This window comes from Paramormyrops kingsleyae, chromosome 18, assembly GCF_048594095.1.
Source record: "Paramormyrops kingsleyae isolate MSU_618 chromosome 18, PKINGS_0.4, whole genome shotgun sequence".
NCBI lineage: Eukaryota > Metazoa > Chordata > Actinopteri > Osteoglossiformes > Mormyridae > Paramormyrops > Paramormyrops kingsleyae.
In genome coordinates this window covers 8082543-8104289 of record NC_132814.1, presented here as the reverse complement: position 1 = coordinate 8104289, position 21747 = coordinate 8082543, and the positions used below count along the sequence as shown (strand labels likewise).

At 48.8% G+C, this 21747-nt stretch overlaps 1 protein-coding gene across 4 annotated transcripts; it reads right to left on the bottom strand.

The window, feature by feature from the left end:
• Window positions 1-390: 390 nt before the first annotated feature.
• LOC111847883 (bromodomain adjacent to zinc finger domain, 1B) lies at window positions 391-21465 on the bottom strand. Of its 4 annotated transcripts, none has more exons than XM_023819477.2 (21): window positions 21272-21465; window positions 20684-21154; window positions 19162-19278; window positions 17926-18070; window positions 17497-17686; window positions 16786-16907; window positions 16339-16536; window positions 14935-15120; window positions 13238-14810; window positions 12990-13128; window positions 12094-12215; window positions 11909-12020; window positions 11713-11811; window positions 11134-11311; window positions 10694-10879; window positions 9617-9764; window positions 7985-8132; window positions 5932-6053; window positions 3949-4088; window positions 3215-3321; window positions 391-3097 (listed from the first exon to the last, which is right to left on the bottom strand). In XM_023819477.2, exons 2-21 carry the CDS (start codon window positions 20800-20802, stop codon window positions 2428-2430), a joined length of 4821 nt encoding a protein of 1606 aa, XP_023675245.2. In that variant the 5' UTR covers window positions 20803-21154; window positions 21272-21465; the 3' UTR covers window positions 391-2427. The 4 variants fall into 4 exon arrangements, with proteins under 4 accessions (XP_023675245.2, XP_072557955.1, XP_023675246.2 ...); XM_072701854.1 differs by having other exon boundaries at window positions 20684-20866; XM_023819478.2 differs by having other exon boundaries at window positions 20684-20821.
• Window positions 21466-21747: the final 282 nt, after the last annotated feature.

Sequence of the window (21747 nt, the reverse complement as noted above, 5' to 3'; positions counted from 1 at the left end):
ATGAGCAACTGTTTGCTGAAGACGACCGAAACCCCAACTAGGCTATTTAAGTTAACTGGACTGTGAATGAGAAAGGACATGTGACACTGCGGTTATGGAACTGACAGTCAACAGGCATCAGTGAAGGCTGCCAAGCAGTCATGCATGAGAAGACAAACCGCGCCTTTGCCTACTGCTAAATGCAGGTAGATAAGAACAGGCAGTCTCACTAGAATTGCTGTGCATTCAATTTGGGTGTTTAAAAGGCAACCGCAAGAAAAGACAACTTTTTGTACATTTAGAATCATTTTATCATTTATTACTATAACACCCCCCTCCCCCAAAGTCCAAATATTATAAAGTTTGATTGGCAGTGACGGGTGGGAAATTACACATCAGAAAAACAGGATCTAAAATTAAAATGCTTATTTATTTTTATTTAGAATTACAATGGAGTCCAACTTGTTCATCTTAGCCTATTCAGGGCCTATAAAAACAGAGTCATTGCAGACTTTGAGTCTGAGTAAACAAAGAAAGCATGTACAACTGATCTATAAATGGGGGCAACAGTCAACAGACTTGTGTACCCCCCCCCCCCCGATGACATCACATCCAAATCCAGCCATAAAAACAACAGGGCGTCCCTGCAAATATATAGCTCAAAAAAAGCTTTGCGACAGATGAAAGCTAATGTAAGATATTTAACGTGGCTACTGGAGAAGAGAATTCAAGTGCCTGAAAGAAGAGATGGGATATGCGCGATGCGGGGCCCAAGCTAGCAGAGCCTGGACCTTCTCTACACCACCAGCTACTCGGCTGTCCAGCCGCTGGCAGGACAGGAGGCCACATGAAGCGCAGAGAGAGGTCAGAGGGCAACCAGGGGCTGGTTCGGAGAACAAGCCTTCAGACTCGTTTGACCGCAAACCTACATTATTGCGAGACAAGAGCAACACCTAGTGGTCAGAGCGCCAAACCACACCTTCAGTGCTGCGCAGGGCGAGGGAAGGACTACGCAAGACGGTTAAAATATACTCTTGATATCGTTAAATATCAAGTTGCTAAAACTGAGGACTAAAGGATTTAAGTAACAATTTAAGGTTTTAACATATTAAACCAGCAATGCCTGATTTAAGGCAAACAGAAGCAAACAGCATGCAAATACGTTTCTATTAGAAGGGCTGATGATGGCTGCCTAATATTTATTCTGCAGATGACAAATAGCAGTGTGAAATTAAAACAAAGATACCAGTCACCTGTTTGGTGACCAATGGAGAGGAGAGGGTTCAGCCAATCTAAACTGGGACCTGGGCACACAGCTGGCAGATAGAACTGGATTGTGGTTTGACACGGCTTGAAATGGCTAATCATAGGCTGTCCGCCTTCTACGCCAAAAATGTACCGTACGTCTTCAAACCCATGTCTATAAAAAGGGGTTCAACAAAAATATAATCCAACTGCTGTAGAACCAAGAGCAGACCAGGCCGATATTTTCTTTTGGTTTGCAGGAAACACAAAAAGTTGTCAGTTCTATTTTGACATCTTGAAATAGAATTACCTAAAAATTGGTATTATAAATGGGTCCACGGGGGTGTTACTGTCCAATATCATTTACGATGAGGTAAGTAAGAGGTAGAATTGTTATAACTGCAGTTCACTGGAGACACTGCACACATATAGCGCCATCTGCTGACCCAAAACGAAAAAAAAGGTCAATTTAAATTCAAGTTTGATTCCTGCCAACAGGAACAGCACGTTTACCTGGATTTGTCGAGACAAACATAGAACTTGCACCTTTTCCAGTATTGGCTTAAAGCAGAAGGGACTTGCACCAGAGCTGCTTTCTGAAAAAAGTATTTCATTAGAATGGAAAAAAAAATAATAAATTGCATAATTATAGCAGTGATCAGATTGTTGCATATGGGAAAAGAAAAAGAATATCCAGAGTGAGTTTTAAGACTGGGCCCAAACTCAGCTGGAGCCAGGAAACGGGACGCCAGTGTTTCAGTGTTGAATAAAGAGTCCAAAGAGTTACAAGTTTAATTCACAGCTGCGAGCTCCCTCTCCCTCTCCCCCCACAGCTGCCAGCCCCCCGCCCCTCCCACATCTGCATCAAAGTTCCCTCCTTCAGCATTAAACTCGTGCCAGAGCCACGGGCCCAGATCACCGAGCGGTCCATTTTAATGATCAGGATACCAAAACATACAGACAGGATAAAGGAAATTGTTTTATAAAAGCGCTCACTTCACTCAATACTGAAACATTCTGTCCGTTTTCGGGGCCGAGGACGGGGGTTACACCAATGTTAACATTACAGGTATTAAAATCAGATTTTCAAAAGATGGACAGAAAGGAAATGGGGGAAGGGGTTGTGTGACTTGTGGACATAAACGGCAGGATCTCAGTATCACCCAGACAAAGAGAATGCAAATCCCCTCTGCTCTCTGCTCCTCATGTGAGCAGCTTCTGCCGTTTGGAATGTCGCTGGCTGGCTTTGTCCTCCTCGCTGCTCTCCTCCTCAGCCTCCCCCCTCTTGAGGGGCGAGGGTCTCCTGCCCTCCGGCCCACATCGCGCCCCCCTACGCGGCCGTCCCGCCTTCCGCTCGCCGTCACTCTCCGGCTCGCGCTCATCCCTGTGGGCGGCGGCCACAGCACGTCTGCCGGTCCTCCGTGAGCGCACCTCCTCCTCCTCCTCCTCCTCGCTGTCGCTCTCCTCGCAGGCCAGCCGTGCCACACGCCCCCGCCTGGTTTGCCGGCCGGGCGGCTCCTCATCCTGCTCCTCCTCTTCCTCCCCCCGCCTGGCAGTCCGCCCCGCACCCCGGGCTGCCTCCTCCACTCGCCCCTGACGCCTCCTGGGCCGCCTCCGCAGGTAGCTCAGGCCCGGCACCATCCTATGGAACAGCTCCACGAAGGTCTGCTCTGTCTTGGCCATGCAGGACAGCACAACGCTGCCCGGTTGGTTGTACTCCTCCGCGTTGGAGAACACCAGCTTCATGTCCTCCAGGAAGTCGCTGCTGTGCCGGTACTGGCCTTCTGCGAACTTCTGCAACATGGTCTGGAAGTCCATGGGATGGGAGATGATGTCCAGGTAGTCCTCCGCCTCTTCAGGGGACACTGGCTCTCTATAAGAAAGAGGAGATCTCGGCACTCTGCTCGCCAACTCTGCAGACAGCATTAACGATGCTAAGAGGTCCATTCCAACGGCGCCGAGCCACTCAGGGTGTAGAGGCTGCTCTCACCTGAACGGCCAGCTGCAGCGGTACTTTATAAGCTTCTGCAGAACGTCCTCACACTTTTCCAACTCCACGTTGTGCCTCCGGCCACCCATCCTGGAGCTCTGCCGTACCTGCGTGGGGGGGGGGGGGGGGGGCGCAACAGCGATAATGAGTGAGGGAAAGCTTGACGCCCTGCTTGGCTCGCACAGGGGCCGGGGGCCCCGAGACAGTCGGCCCTGCAATGTGTGGAAGAGAAGCCTTACAGCAGGAAAACCAAGCAGCAGCTTGTGACAACAGACCATGTGGTTAGGGAGTGACGGGCCGGACGTCAGTGGCTACATTCGGTGCTGAGATCCAGGGTATTCTGCTGCAAAACAGTGGCAGGGCGAGCGCTGAAATGGGGCCCCGCGTGGCCTGGCAGCCCTGAAGGTGTCTACGCGGGCCGACAGACAGCGCGGGGGGGGGTCACAGCTGGCATTCCAGAGGCCCCTGAGCGCCAGCCTGTCGGGTAACGAGGAGCTGAAGCACGCCGGGCTCTGATAAAGACCCCCCAGTTTGGGGGGGGGGGGGGGTCGCTCACAAACCTAGTCAGGTGGTTAAGTATGCGACGATAGCTCGGCCTGGATGACAGCTTCGGTTTAAAGGGAGCTGGGAAGCCCTTCTGCCTGACAGACACTCCTCAGCATTAAGGCCATTTAGTACAGCATCTCCCGACCCAGCCAAAGCGTAGTGTGTCAGACACGCCACCCGATCCTTACCGGCTCCTCGGGCTCTGCGAGGCTGCCTGCCGAGGCCCTAGCCCTCCCTCCGCGGGGCAACTGCTTCTTGGCCGCCGCCCTGCTGGGCTGCTTGGAGCGGGAGGATGACTGCTTCCCTTTGGTCGCCTTCCGCGGTCTCACTGAGGGACACGAACAAAGGGTGAGAATGCTCACGGACACAAACACACACACACACACGCGCCACCGTACTTAACGACTCCCTGCTTAAAAGCAAGTTGAGGGAGGCGTAAAAAAAAGAATTTCCCCACGGGGATTAATAAAGTGTAAATTATTATTATTATTATTATTAATAAAGCAGAACAATTACTATTAAAAGGCTGCAGCAGGACTTCCTCTCAGACAGTCTCCTCCGGTCACTTGCCGGTTCAAATGTTAATCATAACTCAACCATTTTTGAAGGCCCGTTTGCTTAATCATCCTTAAGAGACAAGCACCGCTCACCTACAGAACTATGCGATTAATCACCAGACTGCCAGAGCACAGAGGAGCCAACGAGGCATCCACTTACAGCCAAATGATTATAAATGACGTGACTGGCCAGAGTTACAATGAGAAGAAATATTACTGTAACCTCTGATCAACGAAATTCACGGAAAAGATAAACAGTTCTGCCTCACGGGGACAGGAGCAAGCCCTCCTGGAATTTTAACATTTTAATAAATCGTTGATAGTGCTTCACTTCTTGTCATAAATTTTATGAGACTTCAGCACAGTCCAAGTGACAGATATTGAGATATTGCCAACATTTAATACAATAAGAATTGATTCGACACCTAAGCAAAAACAAAAATAAAAAAAATCAACCAAGATATTCATATGACATTTCAAATATTAATTTCAAAGATGGGAATGGCTCGTGTTAATGGGGCACAGGATAGCCACCCCCTAATGTCCTGCAGGGGGCGCACTGTCAGGCGTCTGCAGGTCGGCAGCAGTGACACAGACGCCATTTTTTTCCCAGGGTCTCCCGCACTGGGCTGGCATGTCAGAATGCATATGAACAGAGCACAGGCCGCCTCTGAGGCACCCAGACAGGTGCTGGGGGCCATGGGGACGACCCAGCGCCATACAGGAATGGAAACAAAAAACGAGGGGGGAGGGGGGGCACGAGGAGAACAGTAAAAACAGGGCTGGCCGGGGTGGATTGTGAAGCTCGCTGGCTGACGTACTGGAAAGCTTGCTGGGAAGGGGGGGAGGGGGGGGTTGGTAGGCACCAGTGGGACCAGAGCCCCAACTTAACACCCCAAACTCAACCAGACACGTGCGGCGGCATTCAGTCGTCCTACCAGTAACCTCTCAAAGCCAGACAACCAGAGCAAACAGACAATATAAATAAAATAGCTGCATAAGAACACATTCAAAAAAATAATCGTAATGATGAGAAGAGCAGAGCGCATAGCGATCATTCCCACCCCTCAGCACCACGTTTACGGTGAAGTCTCTTTTGTCCAGCCCTCATTCGTGGGATTCCCACTCCACATGCTGGGCATTACATCATCCTCACAGGCAAGCCCCGCCTCCCTCACGGGTCATTGGCTGATTGTGGGGAGGGGGAGGGGGCAGAGCAGCAGGGGCATATGGTGCTCTTTGTCTGCTTGTCAGCCTGCCTGTCAGCTCCCGGCGAAGGGCTGGGGGCAGCCCGCGTGTCACAGCTGCTGCCGCCATACATTAGCGCCCCATTAAACACGCCGACGGTTCAGCAAGTCGCCCATTCGGGGGAGACGACCCCCCCTCGCCCAGCGGCCAGTAGATCCTGCTGCTGATGTAGCCATCATGGCTCAGACGCCGGCAGTCGCCGTTCGGTCCCCGAGGCACCTGGCAGTAACACCCCCACGTACTTCGGGAATCTGAACAGCCCTGGCGTCCCTAACTGCCCAAAAAAACTAACTTTCACCAAAACGCGCGACTGGAAAAAGCAGGCAGCAAACTGCAGAATGCAGCCAGCAGAGAGGAGGGACATACAGCTGTGTCCAATGGGCTTGAAGTCATCATCTTCCTCCTCTTCCTCTTCCTGAGGATCATCCTCTTCTTCCTCAGACTCTTCCTCAGAGTCCTCTTCCTCTTCAGATTCTTCTTTGTAGTTCCTGCAACATACACAGATACGTCTATCTGACCGGGGTAAGCGAGAGCAGCACATGAGGCGTAACGGTGTGGCCAGCAAGCTGGGAGGCTCAGCACCTGAATGAAGAGCCTCCGGACCAGCAAGCTGGGAGGCTCAGCACCTGAATGAAGAGCCTCCGGACCAGCAAGCTGGGAGGCTCAGCACCTGAATGAAGAGCCTCCAGACCAGCAAGCTGGGAGGCTCAGCACCTGAATGAAGAGCCTCCGGACCAGCAAGCTGGGAGGCTCAGCACCTGAATGAAGAGCCTCCGGACCAGCAAGCTGGGAGGCTCAGCACCTGAATGAAGAGCCTCCGGACCAGCAAGCTGGGAGGCTCAGCACCTGAATGAAGAGCCTCCGGACACAAGGTTCTGTTCCAGCTGAGAACCGAAACCTTTCCACTTCACTCTCATTCGCCATTCGAATTAATAAATCCCATAATTCTACCATTCATTCAGTATAGGGTCACATATCATCTAATGAGTTTAATAAAAAATGTCTACTAATGAACATTATTTACTTGAACTATAAAAAAGCAATTAACCTAAGTTCAGCAGCATATCCTCTGGTTTAACATTCACATCAGGATCAGATGCAGAGTGCATATATAATACTTTAACATATGTAACATGTGGCCTTTGAACCACCTAAAATTACTTACACCATTTATCCAGTCAACAGAAAATAAAGCAAAGATTAAATCTGTCCAGGAGCTCAGCTGGAACCAAACAGCACGTAGGGTTTGAGGTCATGTATCTCAGGTATAATTTTCAAAGTCGGTAACACACATCATGAGAGGTGTAATCAATTTAAATTGGAAATCCAGCCCAAGGGTCTATGATAGAACTGCAGATTCAGGGAAACTGAATGTAGTGAAAAATAGTTATTAGCTCTGAATGAAAAAACAATTTAAATATGTGATGACTTGTAACTCAAAAGTAGGACATGTGAATATCTACTCTGTTATATTACAGACCAAGTATTTGTAAGTGTATTGGATCATCTAAGAGCCATCCCTGGCTGCTGCCCATCAGTGCAGTGTTAGTACACACCAAGAGCCATCCCTGGCTGCTGTCCATCAGTGCAGAGTTAGTACACACTAAGAGCCAACCCTGGCTGCTGTCCATCAGTGCAGAGTTAGTACACACTAAGAGCCATCCCTGGCTGCTGTCCATCAGTGCAGAGTTAGTACACACTAAGAGCCATCCCTGGCTGCTGTCCATCAGTGCAGTGTTTGTACACACTAAGAGCCATCCCTGGCTGCTGTCCATCAGTGCAGAGTTAGTACACACTAAGAGCCATCCCTGGCTGCTGTCCATCAGTGCAGAGTTAGTACACACTAAGAGCCATCCCTGGCTGCTGTCCATCAGTGCAGTGTTTGTACACACTAAGAGCCATCCCTGGCTGCTGTCCATCAGTGCAGAGTTAGTACACACTAAGAGCCATCCCTGGCTGCTGTCCATCAGTGCAGTGTTAGTACACACTAAGAGCCATCCCTGGCTGCTGTCCACCAGTGCAGTGTTAGTACACACTAAGAGCCATCCCTGGCTGCTGCCCATCAGTGCCGATTTAGTACACACTAAGAGCCATCCCTGGTTGCTGTCCATCAGTACAGAGTTAGTACACACTAAGAGCCATCCCTGGCTGCTGTCCATCAGTGCAGAGTTAGTACACACTAAGAGCCATCCCTGGCTGCTGTCCATCAGTTCAGTGTTAGTACACAGTAAGAGCCATCCCTGGCTGCTGTCCATCAGTGCAGAGTTGGTACACATTAAGTCTTAGGGATATAATTTGTGTGTCCCGTGTTTCTGAAAGACTGCAATGCAGCCCGAACGGAGTGTCACTGTGTTCCTCACCACCTCCCTGCAGGTGGCTTTGTGAGCCGAGTGGAGTGGGTGGGTGGGTGAGGGCATACCTGCCACGAGAGCAGCGGCGCGCCCCGGCAGGCAGGCAGGCAGGACAGAGCCACTCCCCGTCAGGGATGGAGTACAGCACGGGGCGGAGGCAGAACAGGTGGAAGGGCTTGTTGCACTCGTCACACAGGATCAGCTTGTCGTCCTCTCCTGCCATTGAAAGAGGGCGAAAAGAGGGTCACACTGGATTACCTGTGTGCTGACGCACAGCAGGCGCCCGGGGTGACACTGTGACAGGGTGTGGCAGCACACTACTCAAAGAACAAAGCCTACAAGAGGTCCTGACACTATTTTCCTTAATTCACTCTGCACATTTGAAAGGAATGTGATTAGCAAACTAGGCAGCTAAAAAAAAAACAAGCAAAAAAGATGAGACGAAATCAACTACCCACAGGGGTCTAGCATAGTAAGCTAAATGATGCAACCATCCCTTTGACGGACTTCATCTCCCAGCATGCATTGCATCAGTCACTCTATAGCACAGCCCCACCATCAGGGAGTCTAGACAGACTCGGAGCAAGATGGCAGACCTGTCCACACATCCTGTCACGCAGCCTAATGCAGCGCATTTGCAGCCAATGAGGGCAGACGTATGCCCTTTCATCTCCCTAGCATATGTCGTCGTTTATCTCAAGCCGAAAATAACGTAGAAAATAATGTGTAGGATCATGGTCACACCATGAGTCCACATGGCACCGGTTGAATAAAACATGGTACTATAGATATCCCATCTGCTAATACTGCGCGTGCTAAGTTTGTTGTGCGCCTCCCCCCATAGTAACGATAAGAGACTGGAGCAGTTCCCATGGCTGCCCAGGCAGAGCGTCAAGCCTGCACTGCCGAGTGCGAACCCCACACCGAACCCAACGTTTCAGCATTCGGCTGCTTCTACAGCGTCTCCTCCTCAGCCTGCCTGCGTTTGCTGGATATAAATGTTACCCGTTAGTCTCTGAATGATTAATTCTGGCAGTAAATGAGTCAATGTTTCAGTCGATGATAAACATGCAGATGGGCTGTGAAGTAACAGCCCTTGGAGGCCCCCTAGTGGTGAAAAAGCGGCATAGGCACATGGAACACGTGATTAGACCAGGCCAATATTAAAGTACTTCTACAACTAGAAACTTGTCAGAAAGTCATTTTAAACAGTCATTCATTTTTTAAGACATACAGTAAATTGCACCTTGATCAAACTAAAAACTTTCCTACCTGCCTAAAACACTTTTACGTTCATAAAATGCTAATCTTTGTTTAATTTTGAAATCACATGACTTTTATATTAAATCCAGTAAGTCCCCAATCATACGCAGCAACCCTACAGCTTAAGACAAAATAGACTTTCAGGCTCTAAAAAAACACGGTCCAGGTTTTCTAATTCTCCACACAAAACTAGTTCTCTTTGCAAATCTCACTATACATAAGTTGAGTTTGCTCATTTTCAGTCCTTAAGATGTTTTGCAGTCTTTCAAATTTATTTCCAGACCCGACCAAGGGGAAACATTTATAATGTCAGTCTAGCCCTGTAAGAACCTGAACACAAACATGCTGCTCCTCCCAGTGTAACCAACTAAAAGAATGGAAGGTGGGGTGATCGCAGCGGTCGGGCGGCGAGGCCTAACGGGGAGCCGCACACCCACCTTTCTTGCGGCACACTTTGCAGCGTGCGTTCTCCGCGGAGAGGTCCCACTTGATGCAGGCATCCAGCATGCCTAGTAGGACGTGCATGCGCGAGAAGGTCTGTGCTTCGCGGATGGCGGTCTTCCACCTCTCCACCGCCGTCGCCACCTGCAGGACGGGCATGGACATCGCACTGCCATCAAACTGCTGATCAGCACAATATGTTATGTTTAAACCTGTACATTCAAATAGGCCACCATATTCCCTCATGTAACTGAAGTGAAAATAATATACATTTTCAACTATCACAAATCACATAGCATTAAAAGGCATAAATGGGTAACAAATTCCTTACTTAAAAAACCCATCAAACTGCAGTACTGTGCAAAAGTCTTAGGCAGTCAAAAAGAAATGTTTAAAGCTATTTTCTGGGTAGCAAGTGCATATTTGTGCAGAATAAAAAGCACAATTTAACATTATAACACAAATTAAGGATAAAATAATAAAAGCTAGTAGAAATTTCTTCTGTAATCCAAAAAGTCACTGATATCTAGTTGTAACCTCTTCTCAGGGGCAACCCAGCCATTCCATGTGTTTATTAAATTTCATCACCAGCTCACTTAACTAACTTAATTAAAAAAAAGTCAAAGTGGCATTGATTAATTATATGAGGTCTGCTAGTGGCCAAGTAAAAAAAATAATAAATATACAGGGGTATATTGCATGGCTGCTGTAAACACTGGGGTGATTTTAGGGTTTTGAAATGGCTGACACACTGACATAACAGCACTGGTTTCACACCAACATAAAGATCATTTAAGCACAGTACTGTATATTTCACCAGTAAAGCAGATGATGGATGGAACTTGCAACTCAACATTAAACAGCCCCAGTTAATTAAAATACCACCGCAACCAGTGCAGAGAAAGTGCAGCTCCGCAAACCCACAAAGTCAAACCACGAAATGGTTCAAAAGAACATCAAACGGCAGACAAACTTTGAGTCCCCGGCACCTTCATACGACTCGGTGCTGAGGAACCTGGAAGCCCACAGACTCGTAAGGAGGAGACAGAGCCGGCCGTCACGCGGTCACCCACCCGCGCCTCCTCCGACAGCTTCTTCTCCTCGTCCGGCTCCTCTGCCTTGCTGCTCTCCTCCCCTGCCTGCTTTCGCTTCTTCTTCTGCTTGGGAGCCATGAAGCCCTGGAGAAACTTCTTGATAACGCTCTCCTGGAGGGTGATGACGCACTCGCCAAAGTCCTTCAGGTTCTCCAGAGAACGTACCTGTGGGGGGGCGCCAGGTGACCCCAATCATTCGGGTCAGTTTACTCATCAGCATTTGCCCTCCTAGACCAGGCTGGGAAACCCAACACACTCCCACCATGTTAGACTGCAAGTTTAAGCGTCTTGTATTCAGTGCAAGACCCACAAGGAACAGCTACAGAAAGTCGCTCATCTTTAAGGCCATACCCCCCCCTCCCGCTCCGCCCTTCTGCCTATATAATAATGGTAGTGACCCTGCGGTGGCAGTTTCCGACCTTCTCCTCAAACTCGGAGATGTCGTCCATGTATCCGAGGCCCCCTTTCTGCAGACGCGACGCCACCTCCATGATGTCACTGCGCAGGTACTTGAGCAGCTCCTGCTGGCCGTCGCAGGTCTTCAGGCCCAGGTTGGGCTTGCGAGCCAAGCATATGGAGCGCAGGATGTCCTGGTATCTGGGCCAAACCAGCCAACACGATGGATTCAGACCAAACAGACTCTGAAGCCTTTAGGCAATGTGACGCAAAAAGGTCTCCTACTGCCAAGCACAGATGCTCCTCACTTTCCTATGATTCAACTTCCAATCCAGCGCCTTCACCACGGTGCGACAGCGATGCACATTCAGTAGTCAAACCCTGAATTCTGACCTTGGCTAGTGACACGCCGTTCGTCGTACGATATCGGGTGATGGCAGCATTTATGCTGTTAGAGATCGTGATCGTAAACATTGTATATAGTGATTAACAACCTATGGTAATCAACCTGATGGTAAGCAGAAGAGCATCCGTATCCTAAACTATTTTAATGTCCAACAAAAAAAGTGACAATTTAACGGAAGAGTGCACGGGGCACTCACCTGTACTGCAGGCGGCTCTTGAGCTCACTCTCCCTCACTCCCTGAGGGTGGAGGCTCCCCATCAGCTCCTCCAGCTCCCGCGTAGTGTCACACACAAACCTGCAGCACACACACAAACGGAGAAGCTTTAAACTGGTGTCGCGCTTCGGCTGGGTGAGGCCTTAGTGCCAGCCCAGACTGGGCTCCATCTCCCTACCAGAGGTTCTGCCCGTGTTTGGGGACGCTCGTCTCCACAGAGGACTGTGGGGCAGCCTGCGGCGACGTCTGGGCAACTTCATCTACGTCACACTCCTCTTCCTCCTTCTCCTCTGCGGGGGGAAAGTAGCCATCAGACAACAGCTACGTGACACGCAAGACGAAAGTGTCTGCGAGGGGTCTCACCCTCCACGCTGGGCTCCTCCTTCACCTCCTCGGGGGATGGAGTGAAGCTGTAGTTGATGCTCTCGTGCACCCAGCCCTTTTCTATGTACAGACCTGGCACCACGTCAGAGAACAGCCAGTACCTGCAACACAGCAGCTAGTCCATCACACAACAGACCGGCAAACCTGGCTAGTTACACCATCCTAAACCCGTGTTAGGGGCAGGGCAAGGAACGTTAATTTACTTTCATGTCAAAGTATATTAACACAAGGAGACGAATAACACTGCTTAAAGGGAGCCTAACATACTTTTTAAAGACGATTTTCCACGTATTTGAGTTATATCATTTTAGGACACACTGGCAGAATTTATTTCCTGATTAACAAAGTGCCGGTATATTGAAGTTTAATTTAAGAAAAATCTTTTATTTGGTATTTCCGTACATTTCTAAGGTTTTAGAGAAGAGCACATAGCAGTGTGTCTGTTTACAGGCTATAACATGTCTGGACGTGTTGACACAGGATCCTGGTCTCTGATATGGAAAAACGATATGAAGGCGAGAGCCAGGATGCCGGCTGACTTCTGCTGGGCCCTTAAGAGGGATGCTGCTGGGCTAAGAACAGCCGGAAATCACACACCTCCACCTTTCAGATGAGTCACCTCCACCTTGCACATACTGTAAATATACATACAGCTTCAAGTCTAACTGTGTCTCACCTGAAATCCTTGCGTGACGGGGAAATTCCAATGAGATTTTTGTGCCACATTTAAGTAAGACTCATCTATTTTGATTAATGTGACAAGAAGAAATCAGTGAAATTGGGAAAGACGGGTGAAGACACTGCAAGAGTTTACCACAACCCCCAAACTCTCCTTTCAAGGGCCAAAATGTGGTGCTGACACGTGGCTCGCTGACCTGTTGTGGTTACGGTCTGTGCCCAGTGGGACTCGCCGCAGGACCAGCTTGGCCTTCCTGATGCCCTCTTGGAAGGTTCGCTCCGCGGCGGCCTTCTGCTTGCGCACGCGCTCCTCCTCTGCCTCCTTCACCATCCGCTCTGAAAGGACAGAGGAGCGTTGGTTGGCTCGGATGCTTGTGCCCGAGCATCCCATTCAGAACAATACCAAGGGCTGGGTTTGCCCAACCCCGACGGCACGGCAGCCTACCCTTGTTGATCCTCTCCTGTTCCTCCTTCTCCTTCTTAGCCTGGATGGTCTGAAGCCTCCTGCTCTTCACGGTGCTGATCAGGTCATCAGGCTCCGATTCGGCAGGCGGGGGCAGCGACTTGGCCTTGGGGGGGTCTTTCTTACCCCCGCCTTCTTTCTTTTTGTCAGCCTTCCCCGAGGACACCGGGGCAGACCCCCCGCCGCCCTCAAGCTTGACCCAGCCTGCCGAGGCACCTTTGGCCTCCATCTCCTCTTTGCGCTTCTGCTTCTCGGCCCTCTTGCGGTCGTTGACCTCCTTGAGCGTGGCCAGGCGCTCCTTCCACAGCTCGGCGGAGCGCTGCTGCATGGCCTCCACGTGGTCCTCTACCGAGTAGGTCATTAGGATGCGGTGGCACAGCGCCACCAGCAGGACGGCCTTCTCCTGCGGGCTCAGCTCGAACACCTCCGACGTCTCCAGCTTCTCCAGGATCTCGGTGCTCACGGCGTCGTCGGGGTCGGGGTCGGCCGAGTCCTCGGAGGTGCTGCCGTCAGCGCAGGCATCCTGCGGGCGCAGGCAGAGGCGCACCAGCTCGGAGGCGGAGTGCATGGTGAGCGGGATGTCGGAAAGTGCCATGTCCAGCTCGCGGTAACCCTCGGCCAACTCGTCCTGGAGAAGCGTCTGCAGCAGGATCACCAGCACACGATTCAGGTAGAAGAAGCCACCCCGCTCTGTGCCGAGGGCCTCCATTAGCCCCGCTGCCGTGACAGTGTACTGGTCGTCCGGCATCAGCAGGTCAGAGTAGCAATTCAGAAAGTCTGCTACCATGGCAACATCGCCAAAGAGCGTGTTGGGGATGCCTTCGGCCATGTCCACCAGCCTGAAGTTGGGCAGGCTCTTTCCCTCCAACTCCTGGTCTTCGTATCTCCTCTGCTGTTCCCTCCGCACCAGCATCTCCTTCTCGCGCCGCTCCTTGGCCTTCTCCCGCAGCTTCTCCTTCAACTCCTCACGCTTCCTGCGCAGCTCGTCCTGTCGCTCCTCCTCGCTCATGGCCGCCCAGCGCCGTTTCTGCTCCAGCAGTTCCCACCGCTTCTGCACCATGACACGGACCTCCTCTGGCAGCCGGCCGCGGTCTTCCGGCGTCAGTACCTTAGCCGCTTTGGAGATGAGTGAGGAGAGGGCACTCTTCTTGTCCTCCTTGCCCTTGTTCTCCTTGTAGTAGCGCAGGAGGTGCAGCGCCATGGGAGGCAGGGGCTTCCCCAGCTTGGGGGTTCCCTGAGTGCTCCTGGCCTTCTTCTTGGGGCTCACGCTGGACCTGTTCTTGGCCACGTCCAGCAGGGTCATCTGCTTCATCTTAGGGCTCTTCACTCCCTTCCCGTCCTTCTTGGTCTTCTGGTTACTGGAGTTCCTGACCCCGCTCTTCCTGCTCTTCTTGGGCTCACTTTGCTTCTTGTCGCCCTGCTTCTTGCTAGACTTTGGGCCCTTCTGAAAGCCCGGCGTCAAAAGAATGACATCGCCGGCCTCTCCGCCGTCGCCGAATTTCTTGGGAGTCCCAGAGTTCTTCACTTTCAGAGGGGAGCCGTTCATCTTTTTGATCTGACAGAAAGATTAGCACAAAAACCATTCATTCTAGCTTTACACAGCCTTCAACAGAACAGAACTAACTAAAGCAGAAGTGTTTGCCATCATGCATATTTATGCTGCGGGGGTGGGGGTTTACCTGCACATGACCCCAGATGGTTGGGCTCAGCTGTGTGCTAAGCGGGGCTTTCTTCTTCTTTTTCAGCTTCTCCCCCCCCTCGTTCATCACACCAGCATCCCCTCCTGCCATCTTCTGCCTCTTCGACGCTTTAGCCTCCGAAGTGCTTAAGCTTCTCCGTTTAGCTGTGGGGTTCTCTGCAAAGTACTAGAAAAAACAAAAACTGCATTGTTTATCTGATGATGCAATAAAGATGTCTTCCACACTGTCTTTGCATCGTGTCCGTACAGCCTGCCGGTACTTTCCTGTACAACGAATATGCACATCCATTGAGATGCTTCACATGCGGACATGAACATACACTCACAAACACTCACACACCCTCACCCCACCTGTCACCATTCAAAATAACATCAACAACTGATGTCAAATTGTCGGTCTTCCGTTTTGAGAAGCTAAAAACTTCCCCCAGTTTCAAATGATCAAAGGCCTTACAAACATCCATGAAGCACTAACACACACAAATGCCTGCCAGTGCCTGCACAGCTCGTTCCCTCTACGCCACACGGCGCTTCGTGACGAGCAACATCTCAACTTCAAGAGAAGCGATCAGAAACACAGAAAAGGTTATGCGTGAAGGCGTAGAGATGCCGAGTGATGCGGTTTCGAAAACCAGCGGAGCACACAAACCGGCCGACCCAATGGCAGGCCTTCGGGCCGCAATCACCAGATTCAACTCCATGACAGTCATCAAGAAGAGAATTTGTGACCTGCTCCATTAAAATCTATATACAATTTTATAGAAACATTCCAGTTATTAAAAGAACTTTTGGGTTCCAGAAATAGCATTTGTTCAACCTTGCAGTTGTGGCGTCAGGCCGCACGGTAAAGAAGATTTAAAAGGTGACACAAGGCTTTGATTGGCAACTCAGCCAATTAATTAATCCTTAATAAACACTATTATTTCAATTAATCTTAACTCTTGAACAGGTAATAAAGGATAAAGGACAGTACAGTCGACCCTTCTGCGTGGCAACTTTCCCTTTCATGGTAGGACAAATTGTGAGGTTGGCATAAAAAAAAAAAAATAGATGGGAATTTTCCAGGAGTTTTACGAAAGGAGCAGATGGCACACAAAAATGCAGCAACTCATATGGATAAAATATGTACACTGTTGGTTGAGGACGCCAAGCGTGTTACTCGCAGAGTAACAGATCTCGCAGTGATCTTCCTATCTCGTGCTTATATACAAAGATCACTGCGTATCTTGTGCTATTAGTAACTTTTCGCTTTGCTCGCCAAGGGGATCAAAATTTTTTACAGTTTTTCCAGATTTCAGGGGGCCTGCGCTCCCCTGACCCCCACGATGAGGAATAGTCGACTCGTTATTTACTACGTTTTGTTGAAATATAGATTGAATGATACCTTGTGTGGGTCCAGCAAAAAATCACTGAATTTGCTTGGCAGAGAGTACTTCTTGACCAGTTCATCCTCCACAACCCAGGGGGAGCTCTCTCCCGTGCCCAGCCGCAGAGCTGTGTGGCGGATGAAGTAGCGCATGATCTCCTTGTTGGGTGGCCGCTCCGTGCGAAAGAGGCTGTCCACTGGCACGTTACTGATCACCTGGCAAAGTGTAAGGGTATATTAACGACTGATGTTAAATGACGACATATAACACGTGTGTGGTTTAACTAGATTTCTACTTCATGCTTTCATTGCGTTAGATATAGACCAACCGAATCTTAGCAAAGAATTATGTTTACAAAAAAACCAAGGTTACAAAATTTACTTTAACTTTACAATACTTTGTAAAGGAAGTAAGCAACAAAGGGTTAAACTACTCAGTGTCTCAGACTGATGTCATAGCATCACCTTGTCCTCATTGATGAGCTTCACGTCATACTTGTGTGGCAGGAACTTCGGCATCACCCACTTCTTCTTCTCTTCCTTCAGGTTGGTGGGGAGCTTCCTGGGCGACCGGCGAGCTCGCTCACCTTACGGAAATGAGAGCAGGTGAAATAACAAAATGATCCACCATTTGCATAAGCAGATGAACAGCTACATCGGAATACTTCTTTTCACATATCCCATCTTGCTCTCCTATGACACACACACACCTGTATACATATCTTTGTGGGGACCGTCCATTAATTTCTATGGACACAACCCTAATCCCTACAATGATAATCTCAACCCCTACCCAGCCCTAACCTTAACCATATGTAACCAAAGAAAAAACAAGACTTGACATTTTTAGTTTTTTTTGATTGCAGTGGGGACTGAAAAAATGGTCCCCACAACATCAGAATAACAGGCTTTTTTAGTCACACAATGTAATGTATACATAACACACACACTATTTGTCCAGCACCAAGGGAGCATTTTAAAGGGTTAAGAGACTTGCGCAAGCACCTAATGGGAATGTGACCATTCGTTCGAGGCCAGGTTCAAACCAGCAACCTTCTGGTCACAGATAGACACTTACCCTGCTGAGCCGCAAACTGCCCCATTTGTACAGCGTTACAAAGCCAGAGACTCACATGCTGTTTTACGGCAACCCACCAAGGGCCACAGCTCACTTACAGAGGCTTTCCCTCTTGCCATCTTCCTCCTTAGAAGAGTCCTTCTTCTGGTTCTCCTGGCTGGCATTCTCCTTGTCACTCGAGGGAGAATCGCATGCTCCGTCAAGCTTTTTTTCAGGGGTTTCCTCCTCAGACTTCTCCAGGGGATGCACCTTCACCACCTTCACTCGCAAGCTCTTCTCCTTCCCTACCTACAGACATGGACCGCGAATGTATGAGCAACACGGAGGCATACACAAAAATATTAAGATTCAATAAGAGGGCGATGTACTATTTAAGTGATAAATGATCATTTGCATGACTCCGTTCAGATTACGGACCACAAGAATAAGGACACATTAAGTCAAAATTACATGCAAGTGAAATTACACAGGCAAAATGTAGAATCAGTTAATGTTTAATCGGCACACTGCAGGCTGGGTTATCGTACCAAGAAATCGCATTCTTCATCCACGGCATACTTTGTGAGGATCTCCAGCCAAGCTTGATCCACGAGCTTGTCCAGAGATACGGTGTTGTGATGGACAATCTCCAAAACTGGCTTTTCAAACCATGCCGGATATTCCTCCTTAAGTCTTTCCAAACAGAAAGGCACAAACACAATCATGTCAAACAATGTCCAGCTCTGGAATGACTGGAGAAATTTCATACTTAAGATATGAAACATATAAATCTAGTATGCATATCATGTTCATATCAATTTATATGTAGTTACCATAGCAATATTTCAGCACATAATGTTTAACTTGCAATGTCATATTTTTCTATTACTTACACCGACTACAGGACCAAAACATCTATGCAAGGATGATAATGGACTTAAGAGTAAAGCTGTGAAGGCCGCCTACAAAGATCACAATGACGAAAAGGTTTGGCTGCTTGGGACCCCACAAAAACTAACCTACACCAAATTAATGCAATCAAGGAGAGATTAACACAAAGATATGCATCACACGTTCTCAATAAAACCCAAGCAGCCAGACCTCTAATCTCAGAAGGGCATCCTGGTCGTTCATCTGGCCCCCTGGCATCTGTTCTGAGTTAAACGTGCCACTAACCGTACACATATATATGCATACAAACAAGGACAGCCTCTTAAAAACGGAGCAGTGCATGCGATGTTTCCCCTGTCGCGCGCTGATTTGTACACGGTTTCGCTGTTGTTTTCATGTCTTTTTAAGAAGCTCTTGAGGTAAACAAGCCATATATTTTAAAACATCACATGCCTTTTCGATGTTTCTTGTTTTACAGATAATAAATGAAAGTATTTAATTCGCTGGATAGAGATATTTCTTGATGAAAACGGTATAGTATTGCTTATATAAGACTATATTATGCGTGACGATCTACTGTATTCACATGTAATAATGTACCCGAGTGATTTTCAGACATCTCACATACATATTTGCCTAAATATTAGGAGAAACATTATTTCCTGACATCCAGGATATTTGGTTCCCCCCTGTTAAAACAGGTATACAGCAACTCTGGGCCTCGGTGCTAATAACAATACAGTATTCACATGTAATAATGTACCTGAGTGATTTTCAGAGATGTCACATACCTCTTTGCTTTAATATTAGGAGAAGCATTATTTCCTGATAGACAGGGGAAACATAGGGAAACCGAATTGCCCGGAACACCGGCGCGTGCACGGGGCGCTTACAGCTCGGTGACTTCCTGCTCCTCCTCCCAGGCCTCTTTGTGCGTCAGCTGGCTGCTCCCGGTGCTCTTGCACGTCCAAATGCGCTCGCTGTACTTCTGAAGGCGCGCCTCGTATTCCCTGCAAGTTATCGCTCAGGAAAAGAGCCGACCGTTTCGGTGTTCATTGTTGTGGCTGGTGCACACGATTATATGACAAACACGTTACGAGACACTCGGTTGTATGGAAGCGAGGGCTTTATGCCTGGTGTCCCTGCGCAGCCCTGTGACAGACAGGACCATTCATAATTGATGCAAGTCTGTGGCAACTGCACTGAATAATTAAGGATCAGCTATTTAGGCTATGTCAAGAGAGCATACGTCAGTTTAAAAACTAATATACCTAATTACACCTAAATCCGAAGATCACATAGCACGCTCAACGACACGTGAACATGTTTAGAAATTGAATGTGGTTTTCTGGATTAAATTTATACGGCATACAGATATAAATGATCAGAAACGAGAATATCACAGTCATGCCCACGTTGTCCGATTTGCTCGCCTCCTTTGTTGTAGCGTCTGGTGGGGGAACGGCTTCTCTACGCCAAACAGCCCGGAGTCTGAGAAACTTCGAGAGCAGTACAGAGCAGAGGCGAGCCGCAGCCATCAACACAAAAACACATGGCAAGGTGAAGCGCCTCGGAGACAAGGGCACCTACAGCGGGCTGAGCCGCGATCTGGAAGCGCGGCCTACATTTCCCGCACGGAGAAGCCGGCACGCGCTTAGCCGCCCAGTCATTAGCGCGAGGCAGCCCCGCGCAGTTTCAATGTGAAGCAAAAAAAATACCAAACTCACTTTCTAAATATAAAGAAACATCAACCGTGTACGGGAAAAGATTTACACATTTTCTCCATCAACTCGTAATAAGCTTTTGTTTGTGATCACTTCAAAACTTATTTTATGACCACAAACACGTTCGCCTTTATCCAGCGAATCGCGCCATGCAAACATGACAGACAAGGCGGCCGCCCACCCGGCGGAATGTCGGCAGACAGTTACACTTGGGGATGAACGAGCCCATGAAGCCACACTTCTGAAGAATGTGACATTTGATCCTAAGGCAAAATAAAACAAGTACATAAAACACATGGCACACAGCACAGCGAGATGGCCGTAAGTATTAAAAAATCTCTTGCTGTCACTATACTTTAAGTATTCCACCAAGACAGATTAAGCGTGTCTAGGTATAAATCAAGTAAAATTGATTAAGCGCCGTCACCAGAGATGAACAAGGAGTCCGTAAATTTAGCAAGTCAACTACACAGCAATAACCATCGGGGATTTTTAAAGAGATACGGTGTTGTGAAAACATAAGAAATTCTAGACTCTATAAGGGCACAACGTGTTTTAACTGCCACCGAATCGCCAAAACTCGTGCGACAAGGAAAGAATCTTCACACTGCTTCAGCCAAGTTTTACTTCTGTCTTTAAAAGCGAAAACTGAAACTGCGAAGCTAGCAGTGACTAGCAGCCGAAAGGATACTCTTTGTTCCTGAAGGCCTCCTTGGTGTGCTCGATGATGTAGACATCTTCTCCTGGGCCTGGCCGCTCGGCTATAGGCTTAATCAGCGGGTAAGGCTTCCGGCCCAGCAACGGTGCCATAGCGAGAGAGCGGCAAGCACTGATAAATAAATAAATACGTCCCTAACAGCTTGCTCTGGATTCCCTTAAAAACACAAAACAGTTTTAACATGTATCCGTAGCGCCGGTATTACGAAGTTCCTCCCACGTTTCCCGGGTACCCAATACGCGTGGGGTACATAGCTAGCCGGCTAGCTAGCTAGCGGTTGGCTGGTTTGATCCTCAGCGCAAAACAATAACACATAGCAGGCTGGTCAGGAACGGGGCTGGCTACTATGAGCCGATGATGTCATGGCCCCGACTCGGCGCAAAAGATGTTATACGTTCCAGTATTGAAAATATGGGTATTCACCAGAAAAGGGAAAAGACCTTCCTAAAAACGGAGATAAAAGAAAAGTAAGTCCAACTGAGCTCCTGAACGGAGCAGTAGCCAAAACGAAGGCGCTCGTCAGGGGGTCTGGCGCGCTTTCCCGCGGTCAGGATGAGATACCTTGGTTTGACTCCTCCAGCGAGGCTGATGATGGTCCTTGTTATTTCTTATATTATCCCCAAATACGCGGCGATGTACAAAGAGCTGTAAAAACAAACAGGAGTGCGACATCCAGATTGAAAAATGGCGGGAGTTCCTTGGCCGCCGGCAACATTCTGTGCAACCCCAAAACTCCGTTACCCGGGCAGCGTGAGGCGTCGCATGCATTAGTTCCGCCTCTACGTCTGATTCATTGGTCCGTCAATGACACCGTTCCCTGCCGAAGTCGCTCATTGGTTAGATGTCCTATCCATCACCAAACTTCGCGATTTCCCGGAGTTCTGTCAAGGTTGGTTGAAGCGAAGGGTTAAAGGTCAGATTGTGTCAACTCAAATCGATACATTTTTAAAATTCCGATGTAATTTCAGTTTATTGGCAGCAACCATAAATTAGGAGAAATCATTTTTAAAACTAAATATTTAAGAAATGCTAAGCTG